The sequence below is a fragment of the Hibiscus syriacus genome, unplaced genomic scaffold, assembly GCF_006381635.1.
Source record: "Hibiscus syriacus cultivar Baekdansim isolate YM2019G1 unplaced genomic scaffold, ASM638163v2 tig00004797_pilon, whole genome shotgun sequence".
Taxonomy (NCBI): Eukaryota; Viridiplantae; Streptophyta; class Magnoliopsida; order Malvales; family Malvaceae; genus Hibiscus; species Hibiscus syriacus.
In genome coordinates this window covers 1,622,890-1,642,614 of record NW_024062032.1, presented here as the reverse complement: position 1 = coordinate 1,642,614, position 19,725 = coordinate 1,622,890, and the positions used below count along the sequence as shown (strand labels likewise).

The window sequence follows — 19,725 nt, the reverse complement described above, 5'->3', positions numbered from 1 at the left end:
ATACATACATCAGTGTAAGTATATACAACTCTCAATAGCTAAAAATAAACACATAATTATATTGATGTATATATGTTTTCATATTTTTTTAAAAATAAAAAAAAATATATTAAGTTATTTGTGTACAAGTTTTATTAAAAATAAATATATAAATTAGAGAATATAAAATTCTCAAGGATTATTTGGTAAAACATATATTTTTTTATCTTATATTCTTTCAACAAACACTATAATCTTATCTTCCTTTACAATATATCTTGTAATCTTAAAGCTCAATAATATATTATAAATATGATCAAGATTAATTTATATGTATATAGTGGCATATCTAAATATATTTTTGAATATATATATATATATATATATATAATATTTTTGTTCATATGAGATGGATATAAATATAATTTTAAGGCGGTCATCATCAATAAATGAACAAAAAATAATGTAATTTTATATCATGGAAAAGCCTTTTATCCACTATTATCTATAAAATTTTCAGTAAAATATTAAATTGTATAATCATGATAAAAAAAATATAAATGCATTTTTTATATTAAAAAGATCAGCATAATTTCTATGAGAATATAACAACAAACTTTTCCAATATTTAAAAACTTGAATTAAGAAATACTTAATCCAACTCTATTTTGAAATTTCAACTAATTCAGTGAAACACCAAACTCCAATCAAACACAACGTGCCACTTGCTCGTTTGTTAATTAAAAAAAAAGGGAAGAAAATCCAAAATTGATTTTTTAATTTTTATTTATATTATATAGTATAAGAAAGTAGGGTAAAGTACACATCTAGTATATAAACTATTATTTTTGTTATGTTTTAATACTTAATTTTTTTTAAATCATATATAATATTTAATTTAAATTTTATTTTGATATTTGCTTATATTTTTTAAAAAATTTAAATATCAAAATAGAATAAAAAGTATTAGTTTATATATTAAAAATATAATTTATCTTAAAAAGTAAAAGAAAAAACAATTAAATTGTCAGGCTAAAGAAACAGCTTTATCTATATGTTGCCTTTGCTTTATCTGACCTCTCTTCTTCCAAACAGCCTTTCATCGTAATGATTCCATAGCCCCCTTTCTTCCTCACCTTCCATCTTTTTATCCGATCAAAACCTTCTTCCAAAAACTCTGAAAAATCCCAACTACTATATGCATTAACATAGATTTGTACATGCTTTGATTATCATTGTCATGCTTTTTCTTCCTTATCTTTCTCTGTGTATGTAAAAGTAAGAAACCCTGCGACATATACAGCAGTGGGTGCAGAAAATCCAGTCTCAGATCCCGATATAAGCAAAAATCTGTCTTTGTTTTTCCCTCTCTCTCTCTCTCTCTCTCTCTCTCTCTCTCTCTCTCTCTCTCTCTCCTCCGTTAAAAACACTCTCAAAGCACAAGGCTCTTTCTTTGTGGTCCTTGATGCTCATTTCTTTATACATATATACAGCGTTTCTTTAGTAGGTTTGTATATATATTTACTCTGGGGGGTTGTGTTATAGGCCTTTGTGGTTCTAAGAAATGCAAGACATGATGAGTAGTGGTGGTGGTGCAATTGGAGGGCTGAGCAGCGTCGGTGAAGTGGCTGTTTCTGGTGACCAGAACCGTCAGCTGAAGGCTGAGATAGCCGTTCATCCGCTGTGTGAGCAGCTTCTAGCAGCTCATGTTTCTTGTCTCCGTGTGGCTACTCCAATCGATCAGTTGCCTTTGATCGATGCACAGTTGGCACAGTCTCATAATCTTCTTAGGTCATATGCTTCACAGTATCACCAACAGGGCCATTCGTTATCTCCCCATGAAAGACAGGAGCTTGAAAACTTCTTGGTTTGTCTGATATTTCGTGGTTTCTTAGTTCTGATTTGAGATTTTTTTTTCGTACATGAGAAAGTGGTTTTGTTGCTTATGAATTGACGGGGGGTTTGTTCTGGGTTGTTGCAGGCACAATATTTGGTAGTGCTGTGTACTTTCAAAGAACAGCTTCAACAACATGTCAGAGTTCATGCCGTTGAAGCTGTTATGGCTTGCCGTGAAATTGAAAATAGCTTACAAGCTCTTACTGGTTTGTCCTCCCCCCCCCCCCTCTCTCTCCCTTCCTAACATTACCATATTTTCTTTCCTAGGGAGAAAATAAGATATATATGGAGTAAAATTGCTTTAATAATGTATTGTATTAGAAGGCGTAAAATTTAATAATGTATGGTCTAAACGATTTTAAGAGATCATTATATAGTATTAGAGGACTTCCATCAAATAGTATAACAAATACCCTAATTAAAAAAAATTCTTTTCTATATGTTATATTACCAATTTTTCAACACATTAATCCATATCACCATCGTTGGCTGGTTTTGGATAGAATCATACTTTTCCTTTACTTGTTTTATTTCTTGAAGATAATAATTAACAATGCTTAATTGTTTTATTTCTTGTTTTGGTGTTCTGATGCGGTTGGTGATGATTTCTGGTGTTTCTTTTCTTGAAAGAGATGCTATTATTTATATGATAATTGCTTCAATAATCAATTTGAACTTCATCTCCAGCTAGATGTTCATTCCTATGACTTGTTAGTTCTAACCCCCATATATACCAAACATTATTATAAATGTTAATATTATTTTTTTAAATCCATAAACAAATTAAAACATGGGGTTTAAGGGAACTATGATATATGCAACTTCTTTTTTAACTCAAAAACAACCCTCTTATGTAAATATATTGTAATAGTATCAACCAAACAATTTTAATGATTAATAAATTATTATTATTTTTCAAGATTTTAAATTTATGTATGATACTTATAAGAATATATAAATGTTAATTGTCAAATAATTAAAAAAAATTATAAATATTATTTTATATTCACGTAAAATTAATAAAAAACTTATATTTTAATAAAATATAAATGTGATAATAATAAATATGATGGTTGCATGACAGGGAAAGTGGTTAAAATAGCAAAGGTTTAATTATTGTGTTGTCACTTTGATGGAGAGTCTACCCTAGCTATCTAGATACCTACCTATTATATCTAGTATGAAAGGACTAATCTTTGTTGTTGCCTCATTTATTATGAGTGGGACAATTGTCCCCTCAAGTTTTATACATGCTTTTCCTCGAAGTTAGTAAGTTGAAACTTAAACAAAGTGATAGTTGTAATTTTTTACCTTTATTTAATTGATTGAATACTTTGAATATGTAAATACAATTTTTATAAATAGATCAAAAAAATATTACACGTTTTGAATGTAATTTGTATAAAATTTAATTTTTTTTTGGATGTATAGGTTCTCAAAACACAACCTTGTGTGCAGGAGTTAGCTTGGGGGAAGGTACAGGTGCAACAATGTCAGATGATGAGGACGAGATGCAGATGGATTTTTGTTTGGATCAATCCGGCAGCGAAGGGCATGACTTAATGGGTTTTGGTCCCTTAATCCCTACTGAATCCGAAAGGTCTTTGATGGAGAGGGTTCGTCAGGAGCTCAAGATTGAACTCAAACAGGTCATTTCTTGCTTTATGTTTTCTCATGCGAGTGTAGTGAAACAGGAACAATCAATCATTTTACGTTAGATTGGATAAGTTTTTAAAATTATAGAGAGATGAATTTATAAAATTTTATGAAACAAAAACATATTAATAATAAAAAATATAAATAAAATATCTAAAATGTAGAGTAAAGTACACAAATGATCATCCGATTATAAAGTTGTGTTTTATTGAGTATTCCTACTATTAAAAATTAAAAATGGTCCTTCAATTGTATTATCTTGTTGAGTCTCTCACAATTAAAAGTTATAAAATAATCATCCGACTATTCATATATTCTACACTCGTCTTTTTACGTTAAAAATTGACGACAATATGAGTTGGTCGTCGACATGATGACTGAGATATGATAGTCCTTTGAGATTTTGAGACCATATTTTATCATATGCTAGTCAGCAAGTTAACGTCCAGCTCAAAATAACGTTAAATTTTTAAGGGAAAATGACATATTTGGAACATACAAATAGTTTGATGACAATTTTGTAACTTTATCAATCAGGGGACTCAACAAAGTAATATCCTGTAACTGTGAGACCATTTTATAATTTTTAATGGTTAAGGGCTCAATAAAATAGTGTCCTATAATAGGTGGATTATTTGTGTACTTTATCCTAAAATACATGATAATTTAAAATTTTAAGAGAGTAACTCCCTTGATTTATCCCTGAACTGAAACAAGTATTTGGTAAGAGAGAAAAGTAAACAGTCAAAAAATCTGTAATTGTCCATACATGAAGGGTTTCAAATCAAGAATTGAGGACGTGAGGGAGGAGATTTTAAGAAAAAGAAGGGCTGGGAAATTACCAGGCGACACAACCACTGTGCTCAAGAACTGGTGGCAGCAGCACTCAAAGTGGCCATACCCAACTGTAAGCAATTAACTTCAATTCCCAATGCTCCATTACTAGTTTCACTTCCATTGACAGAACAAGAGTGTCATTAGTTGAGGTTCATATGGTATGATAATGAATGCAGGAAGATGATAAGGCCAAACTTGTAGAGGAAACAGGATTGCAGCAAAAGCAAATCAACAACTGGTTCATCAACCAAAGGAAGCGAAACTGGCACAGCAACTCTCAATCTGTCATCTCCTTGAAGTCCAAGCGGAAAAGGCAGACGCACAAATGAGAAATGGAGAAGATGATAGTTTGTTTCATCATGTTAATGTGTAATAGATTTGAGTATCATATGGCTTACATGTAAGTATAGATTTAAATCGCGGTTTTGGTGGTATTTTCGGTTGCGTTGCATTTATCGCGATTGCGGACATAGTGATATTGCGGTCATTACTAATATCGTGATCATGCAATAGCAGTTGCAGACCACACTACTACCGCTATATAACGGGCACTATTATAATAACAAATCTCTATCTAAATCCATGCATGTAAGCGTGTAGATTCAAGTTTTTAACAAAGTAAGCATACTACTACCTGCCGGACCACATTTTCTTTGGATATTTCTCAAATTTCTAATATTCATATATCTCTTCGTTTCTTTATGTTGTTATTCTGATATTTTAGAATTGGAAAATTACACTAGTTCATAGGAGAACAACCATTGAAACTTCTATGGTTTCATCATACAATTGATCCCAACTTGGTCAAACGATATATACTATGACACGATTCATACGATCTCAGTAGTTAAAAAAATTATTATTATTATTTGATATCTCGAGTTCGAATATAATATCTATAGCGATCCTGCTCTGATTTATCATTCATTGTTTATGTTTGGGGCAGTTTGGTAAGACATTATAGCAAGGAAAAGAAAGGTGGAAAACAATCCTATCAAGGCATGTGAGAAAGAGTTGGATTTCTAGGGATTGTGCATGGAAAATGCAGGTGATAGGACAGACATTAAAGATATGATTAAAGTACATAAATGATTCATCTTACTGTTTTATTAAGTATTTTGATTATTAAAAATTATAAAATAATTCTTTAATTATAAGATATATTGTTTTTTTTGAGTCCTTAACTATTAAAAGATATAAAATGGTCGTTCAATTATTTATATATTTGAAACTCATCATTTTCTGTTAAAAAGTTGACGACAGTCTGAACTAGACGTTAATTTGATGATTGAGATATGATAAAATTTAATCACAAAATTTCAGCACAACTATCATACCTCAATCATCACATTAACGTCAAACTCAGATTACCGTCAATTTTTAATGAAAAATGACAGATTTAGAAAATATGAATAGTCAAATGACCATTTTATAATTTTTAAAAGTTAAGAGACTTAATAAAGCAATGTCTTATAACTAGAGGATCATTATATAACTTTTAATAATTGAGAGACTCAACAAAGTATCACCCTATAATCGATGATCCTTTGTGATATGATCGCCAATAGCAAAGACCCGGAGAAGTACCCAAGTGGCCCCATCACACGAGCAAGGGCTAAGGAGTTTCAAGCAGCCATGGAGGGTATGTTTACATCAAGCTTGCGACGTAAGGAATGAGGAATAATAAGGGAGGAACACTTTACGTTGCTTATGCAAATTTACATAAGAATTTGATGTTTGCATAACATTCATTGCATTTAATAAGTGTGTTGTTCATTTAAGCATGCATAGCATTTAAAACATCTAGTTCATTTAGGGAAGTAGTTCATTTATGCCTTTAGATAATTTAGTAAGCTACTTCATTCATGCATCTAGTCATTTAATAAAATTAATTCATTAATTAAAGTAGTTCATTCATCAAACTAGTTCATTTATTAAAATAACTCTTAATTGTTTCATGCATGTTTTCAATTAAAGATTGAATAAAGCTCACCTTTGTGTCTAGGTGCATGAGAGAAGTTGAATGGTTTCATCATATGCAAGAATGTCAATCAGAATGTCTTCCAATTCTGGGTGTGATACAGACGTGTTTGGTTCCAGAAATCAATTGGGAATTATCCCTCTATCTCTTAGCTTTCCAACTCCTTTTTAATCACCTCAATCCGATATCGGGAGCTTGAGATATGATCGATTTATTGAAGACCGTGCAGGCTGAAATTTTGTTACGGGAATTTTATGCATAGATGATTTGGATGAGTTTGAGCCAAGGGAGAGTCTTTTCAACTTCATCCAAGTGACAAGCCATTGAAGGACTCTTAATTAACCCATTCAAGGCATTCAAAGCTGATTGTTATCATTGAAATTCAAGGGTTGTTCATATTCTTCAAGGGAACATGCAATGAAGGGTGATTTAATTCACTTATTAGGACAATTTTCAACATGGAATAGCAAGAGTCTTCCAACCCTTGGATGAAATTAAGGCCAAATTCAACTTTAAATTATTTAGATTCATCCCTAAAATGATCTAGAATATTCAGTCAACCTTGAAGATAAGAAGGCAAAGCATTCAAGTGCATTTTATTGCTAAATATATAAGAATGTTTTCATCTTTTTAGTCCTTTCATATGATGCTTAGAAATACTATAAATAGGCACCTTTGGGGATCATTTTTAGACACTCATTTGAATATATAAAACATCTTTGAGAGGTTGCTTTCATTCTTTTTCTCTTGTAGAACTTTATCGGCTTCAAGATAGTCTTGTAATCTTCATCCATTCTCTTTTGTTATAGGCTTCTATCGGCTTTCTAGTTGGTAATCTTTCACAATCCATCCTTTGAATTACTATCATTCTCCATGCTAACCACAAACATCCTTCACCATTTTCGTTACATCTATTCAACCATTTATCACCACCACACTTCTTTCATTTATAATCCACTTCAACTTCATTCTATTATTTCCATTACTTTCATATACATATTTATATATACATATTTCCCTTCTTATAACGTTGTTTGTACATTTTCAGTCTTCAATCAAAGCACTGCGAAGTTCTTACTAGAATCACGATCGGGCACACTCATATATGACTCAGAACACATAATCGAGATCATATCATTTATTATCAGAGATAGCCGATTTAGTAAACGTATCATTTTCTCTCTCCCGGTTTAGTAAAAAAACAAAAAAATTAAAAAAATTAGAAACAAAAGAAAGAAAAAGTTTAAAGAGGAATGGAGTAATTCTTTTCATCTTTAAAGAAAAAAAATTAATATTTAATTCATCTTTATATTCTATTATTCAATTTTGTTACCTTTACTTATAATCTCTTTTTCCTTGTAGCTAATTTATTTTCACTATCATTGCTACCAAGCCACAATTGTTTCAGCCGAAGTCCACTAGACACTTGTAAGCCTTAAGGAAGTTCCCAAAGGACTTGAAATAAAATCGCGAGTGGTAAAAGGCAAGAGAGTTCATCAAGGGGAAAAATCTATCCCGAGTGAAACACGAGTGGGAGTGACTATTCTTGGAATATTTGGTGAGGTTTTCCCTTTTATTTGTGAGGTTATTTTTTTTACTACTAATTATGTTAATTCTCAAGTTGCAGGTAACGTTGAACCAAACCTACAAATTACAAGCCATAGTGCGTAAATTGATCAGGATTTTGAGGGAATAGTTGGAACCCCTCCATGAACGTATGTACCGCATTGAAGAGGAGTGTACTCAAGGATTTTGAGAGCAAGAATATTCCAATCAAGGAGGAAATGAATAAGTGGAAAGACCAGGAGAAGATCATGTATCACAACAAAGAATGGGAAATCGATGTATAAGGCCCTAAAGGTTTTGTCCATTAATGGAAGATAATCTTGTTAATATCAAGATTTCCATTCCACCATTCGAAGGCAAGACAGATCTTGAGGCTTACCTAGCATGAGAAAAGAAGGTAGAGCACATCTTCGGGTGCCATAATTATTCTGAACTCAAAAAGGTAAAACTTGTTGCCATTGAGTTTACGGATTATGCACTAATATGGTGGTATCAATTGATATCGAGTAGGAAATGCAATGGAAAACATCGTATCACTACATGGGATGAAATGAAAGTAGTGATGTGAAGGCGATTCATTCCAACCCAATACCATCGGGAGTTATTCAACCGTCTTCAAAACCTTTCACAAGGTAACCGAAGTGTTGAAGACTATCAAAAAGAGATGGAGGTGGCCATGATTCGAGCCAACATCGATGAGGATCGAGAAGCCACAATGGAAATATTCCTAGCGAGATTTAATTCAGACATTGCGAATGTTGTCGAGTTGCAACATTATGTGAAGATGGAAGACATGATGCATATGGCCATGAAGGTGGAAAAGCAACTCAAAAAGAAGGATGCCACATAATCTTATGGGAGTGCAACATCAAAATGTGGGCAAAGTTCCTACAAGAAGACTTTTCCATTTCCATCCCATGAAAGATGAGGACCACCCAAAGGAAGTAAGCCCATTTTCAAAACCAACAAAGGTAAGACTACCGCCACTCCAAATCATTCCTTTGATATACAATGTTTTAAGTGTTTGAGGCGTGGACACATTGCAAGCCAATGTCCAAATCGCAACACCATGCTTCTTCGAGATGATGGAGAAGTTGAATCAAAACAAGAAGATGACGAGAATGAAGATACTACCATTGATGATGAAGAATTAGAGCATACGGTAGAATGTGAGATTCTTGTTGTCAAACTGAGCCTAAACGTGCAATCCATTGGAGGAGATAAATAACGTGAAAATATCTTACATACTCGCTAACACGTTGGAGGAAAGGTATGCTATGTTATTATTGATGGAGATAGTTGCAATAATGCTGCTAGTACCTTAACGGTAGATACAATTGGCTTGGCAACAACAAAGTATCCACAACCTTATAAATTGATGTAATATCCTCAATACCAGATTAGTGACCAAATTGTAAAATTTCAAAATTTGGTGATAAAAGTAGAATAGTTGAATAGTTCAACGATTTATTTGGAAATATTTCCTGAAAGTTATTAGTAATTATCAAAGGAATTAAAGGGCAAAATGGTCATTTGACGAGAAAGATATTTTCCCCCTTAATAAGAATGAATCACGTGGGGGGAAGAGAGTTATCTGGAAACTCTCTTCTTCTTCTTCATGCTTTCTTCTCCACCGTAAAACACTCAAAGCAAAGGTGAGTTTTCTGTTTAGTTGATTATTTGTTGATTTTAAGAGAGGGTTTTGATCATTAGATGATAACTAAGCTTAAGGAAAGCTTAAGTTATCTTAAAATCAAAAGATGAAGAAGTTATGAAAGATTAAAGAGAATGGGTTTCAAAGTGAATTTTTGAAAAAGAGTTAATAAAGGAACTTTAAGATTGAATTTGACTTGTCATAGGTGTAAACAAGAAGTTATAAGTGTTAGAATTGAGTTTGGATTACATGGAAAATTTGGTATGATTCTTAGCTTTAAGAATCTGAATGAAATATGAAAGCTAATAAGGTGTGGGAATGATAAAATTTAGTTAAAATGGTTGTAGTTGAGTTTGGTGATATGAAATGAGCTTTGTATGAGGAAATTCAGTGAAGAGCTGATGAAATTTCGGGTGAAAATCCTGTTATGAGCAGAGTGTATCGATATCCTATGTATGTGTACCGATACCCTCTTGAATGAAAAATACCAGAATGTAATAAGGGTACCGATACCTTTGGGAGGGTATCGATACCCCCTAATGGAAAATAGAATTTTTGGTTCATTAAATTAGCTTAAGTTATTAACATCAAGTTATAAGGTTTATGCTTCTGATAATCGTCTCGGAAATTATGTTTATATAGATATTGAGCCTAAACAAGTTATGAAACTATCAAAGAATTATGATCGAATCAAAGCAAGGCTAAGGTAAGTGCATACTATAAGTATAGTACAATGGAATAAGACTTGTGATAATTCTAATTCCTATGTTGATTTTCATAGTACAATAGTTATGAACATGCATACATGATAATTATTATGATACATGCATAAGATATATAAATGTTCATATGATTTGATAAATGATATATGTGAATAGATTCAAATACACATGTGATATAATATGTGACATGAAAATATGACATGAGATAAGCGATATGAGCTATGTGATCACAAGAGAAATGACATGAGTACATGAACATATGAAACATAAGAATAATGCCCATGGTATATGATATGAGAGCTATAGGTATAGTTGGCATGCTAAGAGTCGAGGGTTCTACGTGGTCCTTCGAGACATATATGTATCCTTTGGATCATTTATATGGTCTTTTGAGACACAAATTCGATCCATTGGAATATGTATATGGTTCTTAAGGAGTGGTCCTTCGGGACAAATACATTACATAGGTCCTTCGAGACAAATACAGAGGTCCTTCGGGATAAATTTCACATGCCCCTTATAGGACCCCATACGAGCTATGGTGACAGCAATAGTTCACAACCTCAATGTACTCAAATACCTTGAGTTCTCAGTAATGTACATGGGCCTATAAAAGGTTATCAAAGGTAATTGCATTATTATTATTATTATATGTTATCATGTTATTATTGTTTACATTGAATTACATGTGAAATAATTGAATGGATAGATTGCATGTTCATATTAATAAGGAATGTATCATTATTATATTTGTATGCCTCACTAAGTCTATGACTTAGTGTGTAAGTGATTTACACGTAGGTACTGAAAAGTGAGAGGATCAAAGCTAAGTTCAAAGGAACAATATATCTTCATTCAGAGATCAGATCAGAAGTAGATTACATAGTATGTATTATTATATGATAAATAGGTTGGCATGTAAACAAAGTCATTCAATTAAGTATGTGTACTCTGATCGAGTTTTGGAATGTTTTAAACGTATTTATGTAAATGGTAAATGTATAATTATGAAAGTTTAAGTATTTTGTGAGTTTTATATGTTTTGCCAAAATTACTATAGCAGGGTATCAGTACACTGTAGCAGGGTATCGATACACCTTTAGAATTTTGAATTTTTTTTAGCATCGGTACTATTCATTACTATTGACGGTACTGTTTAAATAGTATCGATACTATTCATACCGTATAGTACTATTCATAAAAATATTTTTACTTTAAATTTGTTATAATGAAATATAATTCAATAGTATATTATCGTATTTTCTTAATATAAGTTCAAATGTTCTATTATTTTGTAAGAATATTGTTTTAAAAAGTCAATGTGACATCTCAAACTCATATCCGGGTCGGGTACGGGTTAGAGTGTTACAATTGCAATGGCTCAACGATAGAGGATGACTTAAGGTGACCAAGCAAGTTCTAATTGCTTTCTCTATTAGGAAGTACAAAGACGAGGTGTTATGTGATGTCATTCCAATGCACGCAAGCCATTTACTACTTGAAAGGCCTTGGCAATTTGATAGGCGAGTGATTCATGACGGGTATACCAACCGTTATACATTCACCCATGGGGAAAGGAATATCACTTGAGCTACACTTTCACCAAAGCAAATACATGAAGACCAAATTTAATTGAGAGGAAAATTTGAAAGAGCCAAAGAGAGAGATACCAAAGTGGAAGTAAAAGCAAAGGAGTGTGATCAAAATGAGGGAAGAAAAATCATCATTATTTCTAAAGAGAGAGTTGAAAAAATGTTTAAGGACGGAAAATGAAGCACTTGTGCTCATGTACAAGGAAAATTGTTTGAAAACTAACTACCTTGGTCAAAATTTGCCTGCTTTTGAAAATGATAGAATGAAGTTGAAGTGGAATGTAAATGAAAGAAGTGTGGTGGTGATAAATGGTTGAATGGATGTAACGAAAATAGTGAAGGATATTTGTGGTTGGGGTGGAGAATGATAGTAATTCAAAAGATGGATTGTGACCATCTCCTTTGTGTACTAACCCTAAAGATATTTGATGAAAAAAATATTGGAATATTGAATTAACTTGGACAGATCAACCCGAGGAGTGATTGAAATCATGTTGTTTTGCTCTTTTTAATAAGAAAAATGACAGACCTTCCATGAAAGAAGTGGTGCAGTTCTTGCACATGCATAGTCTAACTCACAAGTTACCATTGAATAAACTAATATTTTTGTCTATAGGGATGAGTGTTCGATCGAGTCGAGTTAAGAAGAGTCAAAAAATTGAGTTATTCGAGTTAATGAGTCATATTTTACAACTTGAAATTGACTTTAAAAATTTTGGAGTCAAGTCGAGTCAAATTTTTGAGTTTCTATTTAAGTTTAATTGTAAATGTTGCAACCAGCCCTTCGTATGGAAAAGCCGACTAGTTACGACGATTTAGTTTTTTGAAAAGATTTTGATGAAAATATAAATTGTGTATGTGAATTTTGAAAAGGTGGTTGGTTTTCCAAAACCAATAACGACCACCTCGGGCACTAGTGGAAGCTTCATTATCGATCCCAATAAACAAACATTGCCTCGAGGATTTAGAAATTATGGTGCATAGTTTTGAAAAGGATGTTGATTTACTTCGAGAATTTCCAGTGGTCACCCAAGACATTTATGCAGGAGATATACTATTAACCCCCTAATAAATGAACATTGCCTTATTTTGAAATTGAGTTATGCAATCAAGCAATAAATTTATTAAACCTAATTATACTAGGTAAATTAAGGCTTTCTTATAACTTAGAGTGTCAAATTATGAAATTTAATGGATCTAAAGGACTAAACCTAAATATGTAGGCTCTAGTATTAATCCGAATCGATTTTAATCAATTATTGAATCGAATAATCGAAATGGAACCTTAGACATTAAGGTGAGGACCAAATAAAAATCCATCTAAATTAAGGGAAAATAGTGAAATTAATCTAAAGTTGAGGCTCTAATTATTAATCCTAATTGATTTTGACCAATTATTGAATTGAATAATCAAAATAGACCCCTAAGCATTAAGACAACGGCCAAATTCGAATATTCCCCTAAATTAAAAATTCAAGACTAATTTTAAAGAATCCTAAATTTAGAGATTAAACCTAAAGTTTGAGTAATCTAACTAGGGAATAAATTGAAAGGAATCTAAAATAAGGATAAAAATTAAAATATATCAAATAAAGGACTAAAATTCACAAAAAAAAATAACAGAATGTAAAGCTTAAATTAAAACTAGAATTTTATGGACTAAAATGTAACAAAATAAAATAAAAAAATAGAAACCAATTCAAAATAAATAAAATGATAAAAAGTGACTAAATTGTGACTAAACAAAAATATTATAGCAAATTTGAAACAATAAAAAATAAGGCATTAGTGACCAAATTGAAAGTTAATCAAATTAGCATGCATCATTCGAAAAAGAAAAAATGACTAAATCAAAATAAATATAAACCTATAGGCTAAAATCTAAGAAAAAAAACACAAGGTACAGTGACCAAAATGCAAAAACAAATACAAATTAGGGACCTAAAAGAAAATAACCCTTAAACTTTAACTATAAAACCCAACTTTTTTTATTTTGGGTTCATTTGAAACCCTAGCCACTAAAAAACTCCCTCTCCTCTTTTATAACCTTCTCAACTGCCTCTTTTCTCAGTCGCCCAACAAACCAAATTGAAATTGCCTATCACCATGCTCTGACCATTACCAACGCTGATCAGAAAGACAAAGCGACCCCAAAGTCAACCGAACTACACCATTCTCATCTTTAAATATCAAACCCTAAGCCTAACAACTAAGAAAACTTTCCTAAATCCCTCTCTTTTCCTCTATTGAGACCACAAAACCCCTGACCCATGATCAAACCGCAATAAACCAACGTTATTTTTCCTTTTTTTTACCACCACTAATAGTGGTCGACTCAACTGAAACCTAAAAATAGACCAAATGCGACCCATTTTTCTACTCTAACTTTTAGTCAAACCCTAAAACTAACATGCAAGCCCACTAGTCGACCGAGAAGACTTGACTTCCTAACTCCGACGATTCTGATCCCCGATGATGAGACCCTCGAGCGAATTAGGTAAAGACTAAACCTTCACTCCCTTTGTTCTTTGGTTCAAAAGAAATGGCTATATCATTCAAAAGACAGATTTGGAAAAATATATTTGAGGAAAAAAATCAAAAACGATTTTTTTGTGTTGCTTGTGATTTCAGAGAAAAATGGGAATCCTTTCTTTCAATTGTATTGCTTCAAAAAAGATAGGGAAGACCCATTTCTTTACAATTATTTGGGATTTTATATGAAACCTATCTCATAATCGAGAAATAAAAAAATGAATTTATATTTTATGTTTTTGTATGTCTTGCTTGCTTGTGATGAAGCGTTGATGGGGGACCATTTTGGTTGCATGCATGGCTTGCCGCTGTGGGATACGTTGGAACCACTATGATGATAAAGACAATTGATGCTGGTGGGAGAGAAACCTTCTGGTGTGCATCACTACAATAAATTTATTCATTTGTAACAAAATTTCTACATGACATTATATATAAAGTCACAAAATATACTATAAACTATAAACGTGGCATTTTTTTGTCACATTTAGTGATTTATTACATATATTTTATGACAATTTTAAAAATATCATTGATTTTTGTCAGTACATGTTTGGTGTTAAAATTTGCCTTCAAAAAAATTGGTGGGAAATCTTTCAATGATGTTTAAATAAAGCTGTGACATTATAAATTCTTTTCCAATAAAATAAAAGTATTAGTGAGAATTTATTATTAAGATGATTTAATTTGAATTGGTGACATTATAAATTGGTTACCAATAAATTTTATTCGTGACAATTTGATCCGTCATATTTTATATGATATGATATGATATTTTATTTGTGCCACAAAAACAGGATTGGAACTCATCACGTGGGCATGACGCTCTAAGTAACGAATTTGAATAAAAAATATTATTTGGGTAAATTCGTCATGTGGGCTGAGGAATTTATCTTGCATTCTAACATTTGTGTAGATCTCTAATTGATTTAAAGATGATCTAATGGGATAATTCTTTTTACCCGTCTAACCTACTGGGTCAATTTTAGTGGATATATTAGCATTAAACGATTCAAAACAAAGTGTTAAAGATTTGGGACCGAGAAAATATCCTCATGCGTTCGATAATTCGCAACGCGATCTCCGGTATCGCAAATCAGTTTCTAGATTCGCATTGCGATAGTCGAAGTTCGCGTTACGAATCCGGTATCGCAAATCAGTTTCTAGATTCGCATTGCGATAGTCAAAGTTCGCGTTGCGAATAGTATTGCATTTGTTTCTTAAGAATTTTCTCTAAAAAGATAGTATTCACGCGGACGTGTCGAAGACACGTATTACCACGACCACGAGACGAGACGAGACGGCGGCGGCGGCGCGCGAGAGTCCCCCTTGTTCTCTATCACTCAACAAGGAAGTGGGAAAGTCAAGCCTTAAATACCATTCCCAATAGTGTTTCCAATACTATGTGGGATTGAGCATTACCAACACTTGTTCCTAATACTATGTGGGATTGAGCCTTAAATAGTGATATTATTTTTGAATGTTTTGCTTAAAATTGCAATAATCGCGATTAATTGTAGATTGACTTTTAATTATGACATATTTAATCGTATAATACTAATGCAATTGGTTGCTGATTCAGTTATTTTAAGGTGCATGATTGTTAATTGTCGAAGTTCGCGTTGCGAATCCGGTATCGCAAATCAGTTTCTAGATTCGCATTGCGATAGTCGAAGTTCGCGTTGCGAATAGTATTGCATTTTTTTCTTAAGAATTTTCTCTAAAAAGATAGTATTCGCGCGGACGTGTCGAAGACACGTATTACCACGACCACGAGACGAGACGAGACGAGACGGCGGCGGCGACGCGCGAGAGTCCCCCTTGTTCTCTATCACTCAACAAGGAAGTGGGAAAATCAAGCCTTAAATACCATTTTCAATAGTGTTTCCAATACTATGTGGGATTGAGCATTACCAACACTTGTTTCCAATACAATGTGATTATTCAGGAAACAATTAACAATCATGCACCTTAAAACAACTGAATCAGCAGCCAATTGCATTAGTATTATACGATTAAATATGTCATAATTAAAAGTCAATCTACAATTAATCACGATTATTGCAATTTTAAGCAAAACATTCAAAAATAATATCACTATTTAAGGCTCAATCCCACATAATATTGGGAACAAGTGTTGGTATGCTCAATCCCATATAGTATTGGAAACACTATTGGGAATGGTATTTAAGGCTTGGTTTTCCCACTTCCTTGTTGAGTGATAGAGAACAATGGGGACTCTCGCGTAGGGGTGGGAATAGGCCAGGCCAGGCCAGGCTTTAATAGGCCTGGGCCTGGCCTACACTGATTTGTATTGGCCTGGGCCTGGCCTGTGGCCTGTCAAAGGCTTTTATTTAGGCCTGGCCTGGGCCTGTTTAAAAGCCTGGCCTGTTTAAAAGCCTGTTTAACAATAAACATTTAATATTTTCAGTTTAGCCATTAATTTTAGAGTAAAATCCCTATTAAGTCACTCTAACTTAGTATATTTTACAAAGTAGTCACTCTAAATAGGCCGGCCTATCAGGCTTATAAGGCTTTTTAATAGGCCTAAGCCTGGCCTGTTTAGTTAAATAGGCTTTTAAAAAGGCCTGGGCCTGGCCTGTTTAGTTAAATAGGCCAGGCCAGGCCATGCTTTATACAGGCCAGGCCCATGCCCCTGGAGGCCGGCCTGGCCTATTCCCACCCCTACTCTTGCGTGCCGCCGCCGTCGTCGTCCGTCTCTTGGTCGTGGTCGTGGTAATAAGTGTCTTCGACACGTCCGCGTGAATACTATCTTTTTAGAGAAAATTCTTAAGAAACAAATGCAATAGCACCAGTCGTTGCGAATTTGGAATAAATCACAACGCGAACTTCGACTATCGCAATGCAAATATGTAAAAGTTCGTATTGCGATAGTCGAAGTTCGCTTTGCGAATCTGGAAAATGATTTGCGATACCGGAGATCGCGTTGCGAATTATCGATTGCATTGCGATTTAGTTGGTCATTTTGGCAAATCCAAAAAAAATTGATTAAAATCGTATATTATAAGGCATTTTTGGTCAATGAGGTTATTTTCTCTTTGGGACCACCTATAGGGCCACTTAGATTTTTGCATAAGTTCGTAATGACCTGCTTTGTGCTCAACTTGCATCATTGGCGTGGAAGATCTTGGGGTCCGTTTGGTCAAAGCATAGCTCAAAGAGTCACCTAAAACATAAAATAGTAAATGCACTCTAACGCTGATGAAACATTATTTTTTTTTGAGATGAAATAGAATTTAATTTCACTGCAAGTCTTGAACACGATCGTTAACTTTGGATGATATCATCCTACGAGTTCATCATTGAATCTTATATTGCTAAATACTAATAATGGAATTTATTTTCACTTAAAAATTCAAATAATTTGTCCTTAAACATTTTAGCATTTTTGTTTTTTTATATCCTGTTGGTTCTTTGTACACTGCCAAACAATAGATTCTTTCAACAATTTAGAGTAGTTGTTCAAAATCGTTTTTAATTATTGACAATATATATGTTGTAAATACAATCGTTTAAACTCAAAACCTTTAAGAATAACAATATTATTTTTAACCATCGAAATCACTTGACACGGTTCTACATTTTTGTATTCTTAGGTGGCTGCTGCTTTAACTAGTAAGGTCGCGGGAATACATAAAAACGTGACAGGGTGGGGTTTTCTTCCATCTTATGGAACTAATATTTGTAATAAAGAAACGTGTGCAAGTTGAGCATATCGTTGTCCCTTGTGTCATGGCTGCTGGTCTTGAAGGTAGACGGAAGGTAGACGAAAGGTAGACGAAAGACTGGTATCGCATTGACCAAGCACTACAGCAAAACAAGTATATAGCGGCGTTTGTCACGGCGTTTTCAAAGCAAATGCCACTAAATTTGTACATATAACGACGTTTATATCCAAAACGCCACTAAATGATAACATTAACGGCGTTTTTCAACAAACGCCGCTAAAACTCGTACTTTAGTGGCGTTTATTCGACAAGCGCCGCTAAAGATAAGTACTTTAGTGGCGTTTTTAAAAAAAACGCCGCCATAGAATCGTTCTTTAGTGGCGTTTTTAAACAAACGCCGCAATAGGGTACATATATTGTGGCATTTTTAGATAAACGCCGCTAAAACCTAGTGCTTTAGAGGCATTTTATGCAAAAACGCCGCTAAAACTTGTACTTTAGTGGCGTTTGTAAACAAACGCCGCTATAGAATCGTTCTTTAGTGGCGTTTTTAAACAAACGCCGCAATAGGGTATATATATCGTTGCGTTTTTAAATAAACGCCGCTAAAACCTAATACTTTAGTGGCATTTTATTCAAAAACGCCGCTAAATACTCATACTTTAGTGACGATTTTAGACAAACGCCGCTAAAACCTAGTACTTTATTGGCGTTTAACCATTAACCCTTTCTCATTTTTCCCCCCTTAACCTATTTTTTCATTCCCGCCGTTTACCCAAACCATGCTTCTTCGCCAATCTCACTTTAAGCAACGCGAAACAATTGGTTTATCTGTGGGAAAAACGCCAATAAAGCGATTGAAATTTGCAATAAACGCAATCAGACAGATACCCACTTTTCTCTTTCAATTTACTTCTTACTTCCCAAAATCTGGCAACCGTAGAAGGACTGAGGGCTCGTTCATCCTTTAAACCTGAAATCTTTGATATTAACAGCAACGACGAAGCGTGTAGGCCTTGGCATCATAGGTTGTCAATGGCTTTCACCTGGGGCTCCTCTCTCAGAATCACTCTTCTTCTCCTCCTTATTGCTGCTATCGTTTTCTCTTGTTATTTCTTCATATTTTTTTCACATACAAGTGAGATTTATAATATTAATTGATAAAGTAAACTATCTAAAAATATAACATTTAAATTTATATATATAATATTTTATTTTATTTATTTAAAAATAAAAAATATTAATTATATCAAAATTAAATATAAATAAATAAATTTCAATAAAATATAAAATTACACCTCGTATTCATTTTGAATTATACTTCATTATAATTTAATTTTTATTATTAGATGACAATTAATATAAAATTTAAATAGACAAAACCTAATAAATATTAAATTACACCTTACATTCATCTTAAATTTTAATTCTATTACAATTAAAACTATTCATAGTTTTAGATAATAGTTATTGTTCTAAATTATACTTTTACTATAAATTAAATAAATTAAAATCATAAGATAAATAATATATTAATATTGAAATTTACAAGTAATTAAAAAAATAATTAACCACATAAATACACCTGTAATGTTACTTTGTAAAGAAAGGGTCATTCAAC

At 32.8% G+C, this 19,725-nt stretch overlaps 1 protein-coding gene across 1 annotated transcript; it reads left to right on the top strand.

The window, feature by feature from the left end:
* Positions 1-1,516: 1,516 nt before the first annotated feature.
* On the top strand, positions 1,517-5,056 carry LOC120198807 (homeobox protein knotted-1-like 7). The gene is made up of 5 exons (XM_039200076.1): positions 1,517-1,846; positions 1,961-2,081; positions 3,334-3,524; positions 4,307-4,438; positions 4,545-5,056. Exons 1-5 carry the CDS (start codon positions 1,544-1,546, stop codon positions 4,695-4,697), a joined length of 900 nt encoding a protein of 299 aa, XP_039056007.1. The 5' UTR covers positions 1,517-1,543; the 3' UTR covers positions 4,698-5,056.
* The last annotated feature ends 14,669 nt before the right edge of the window (positions 5,057-19,725 follow it).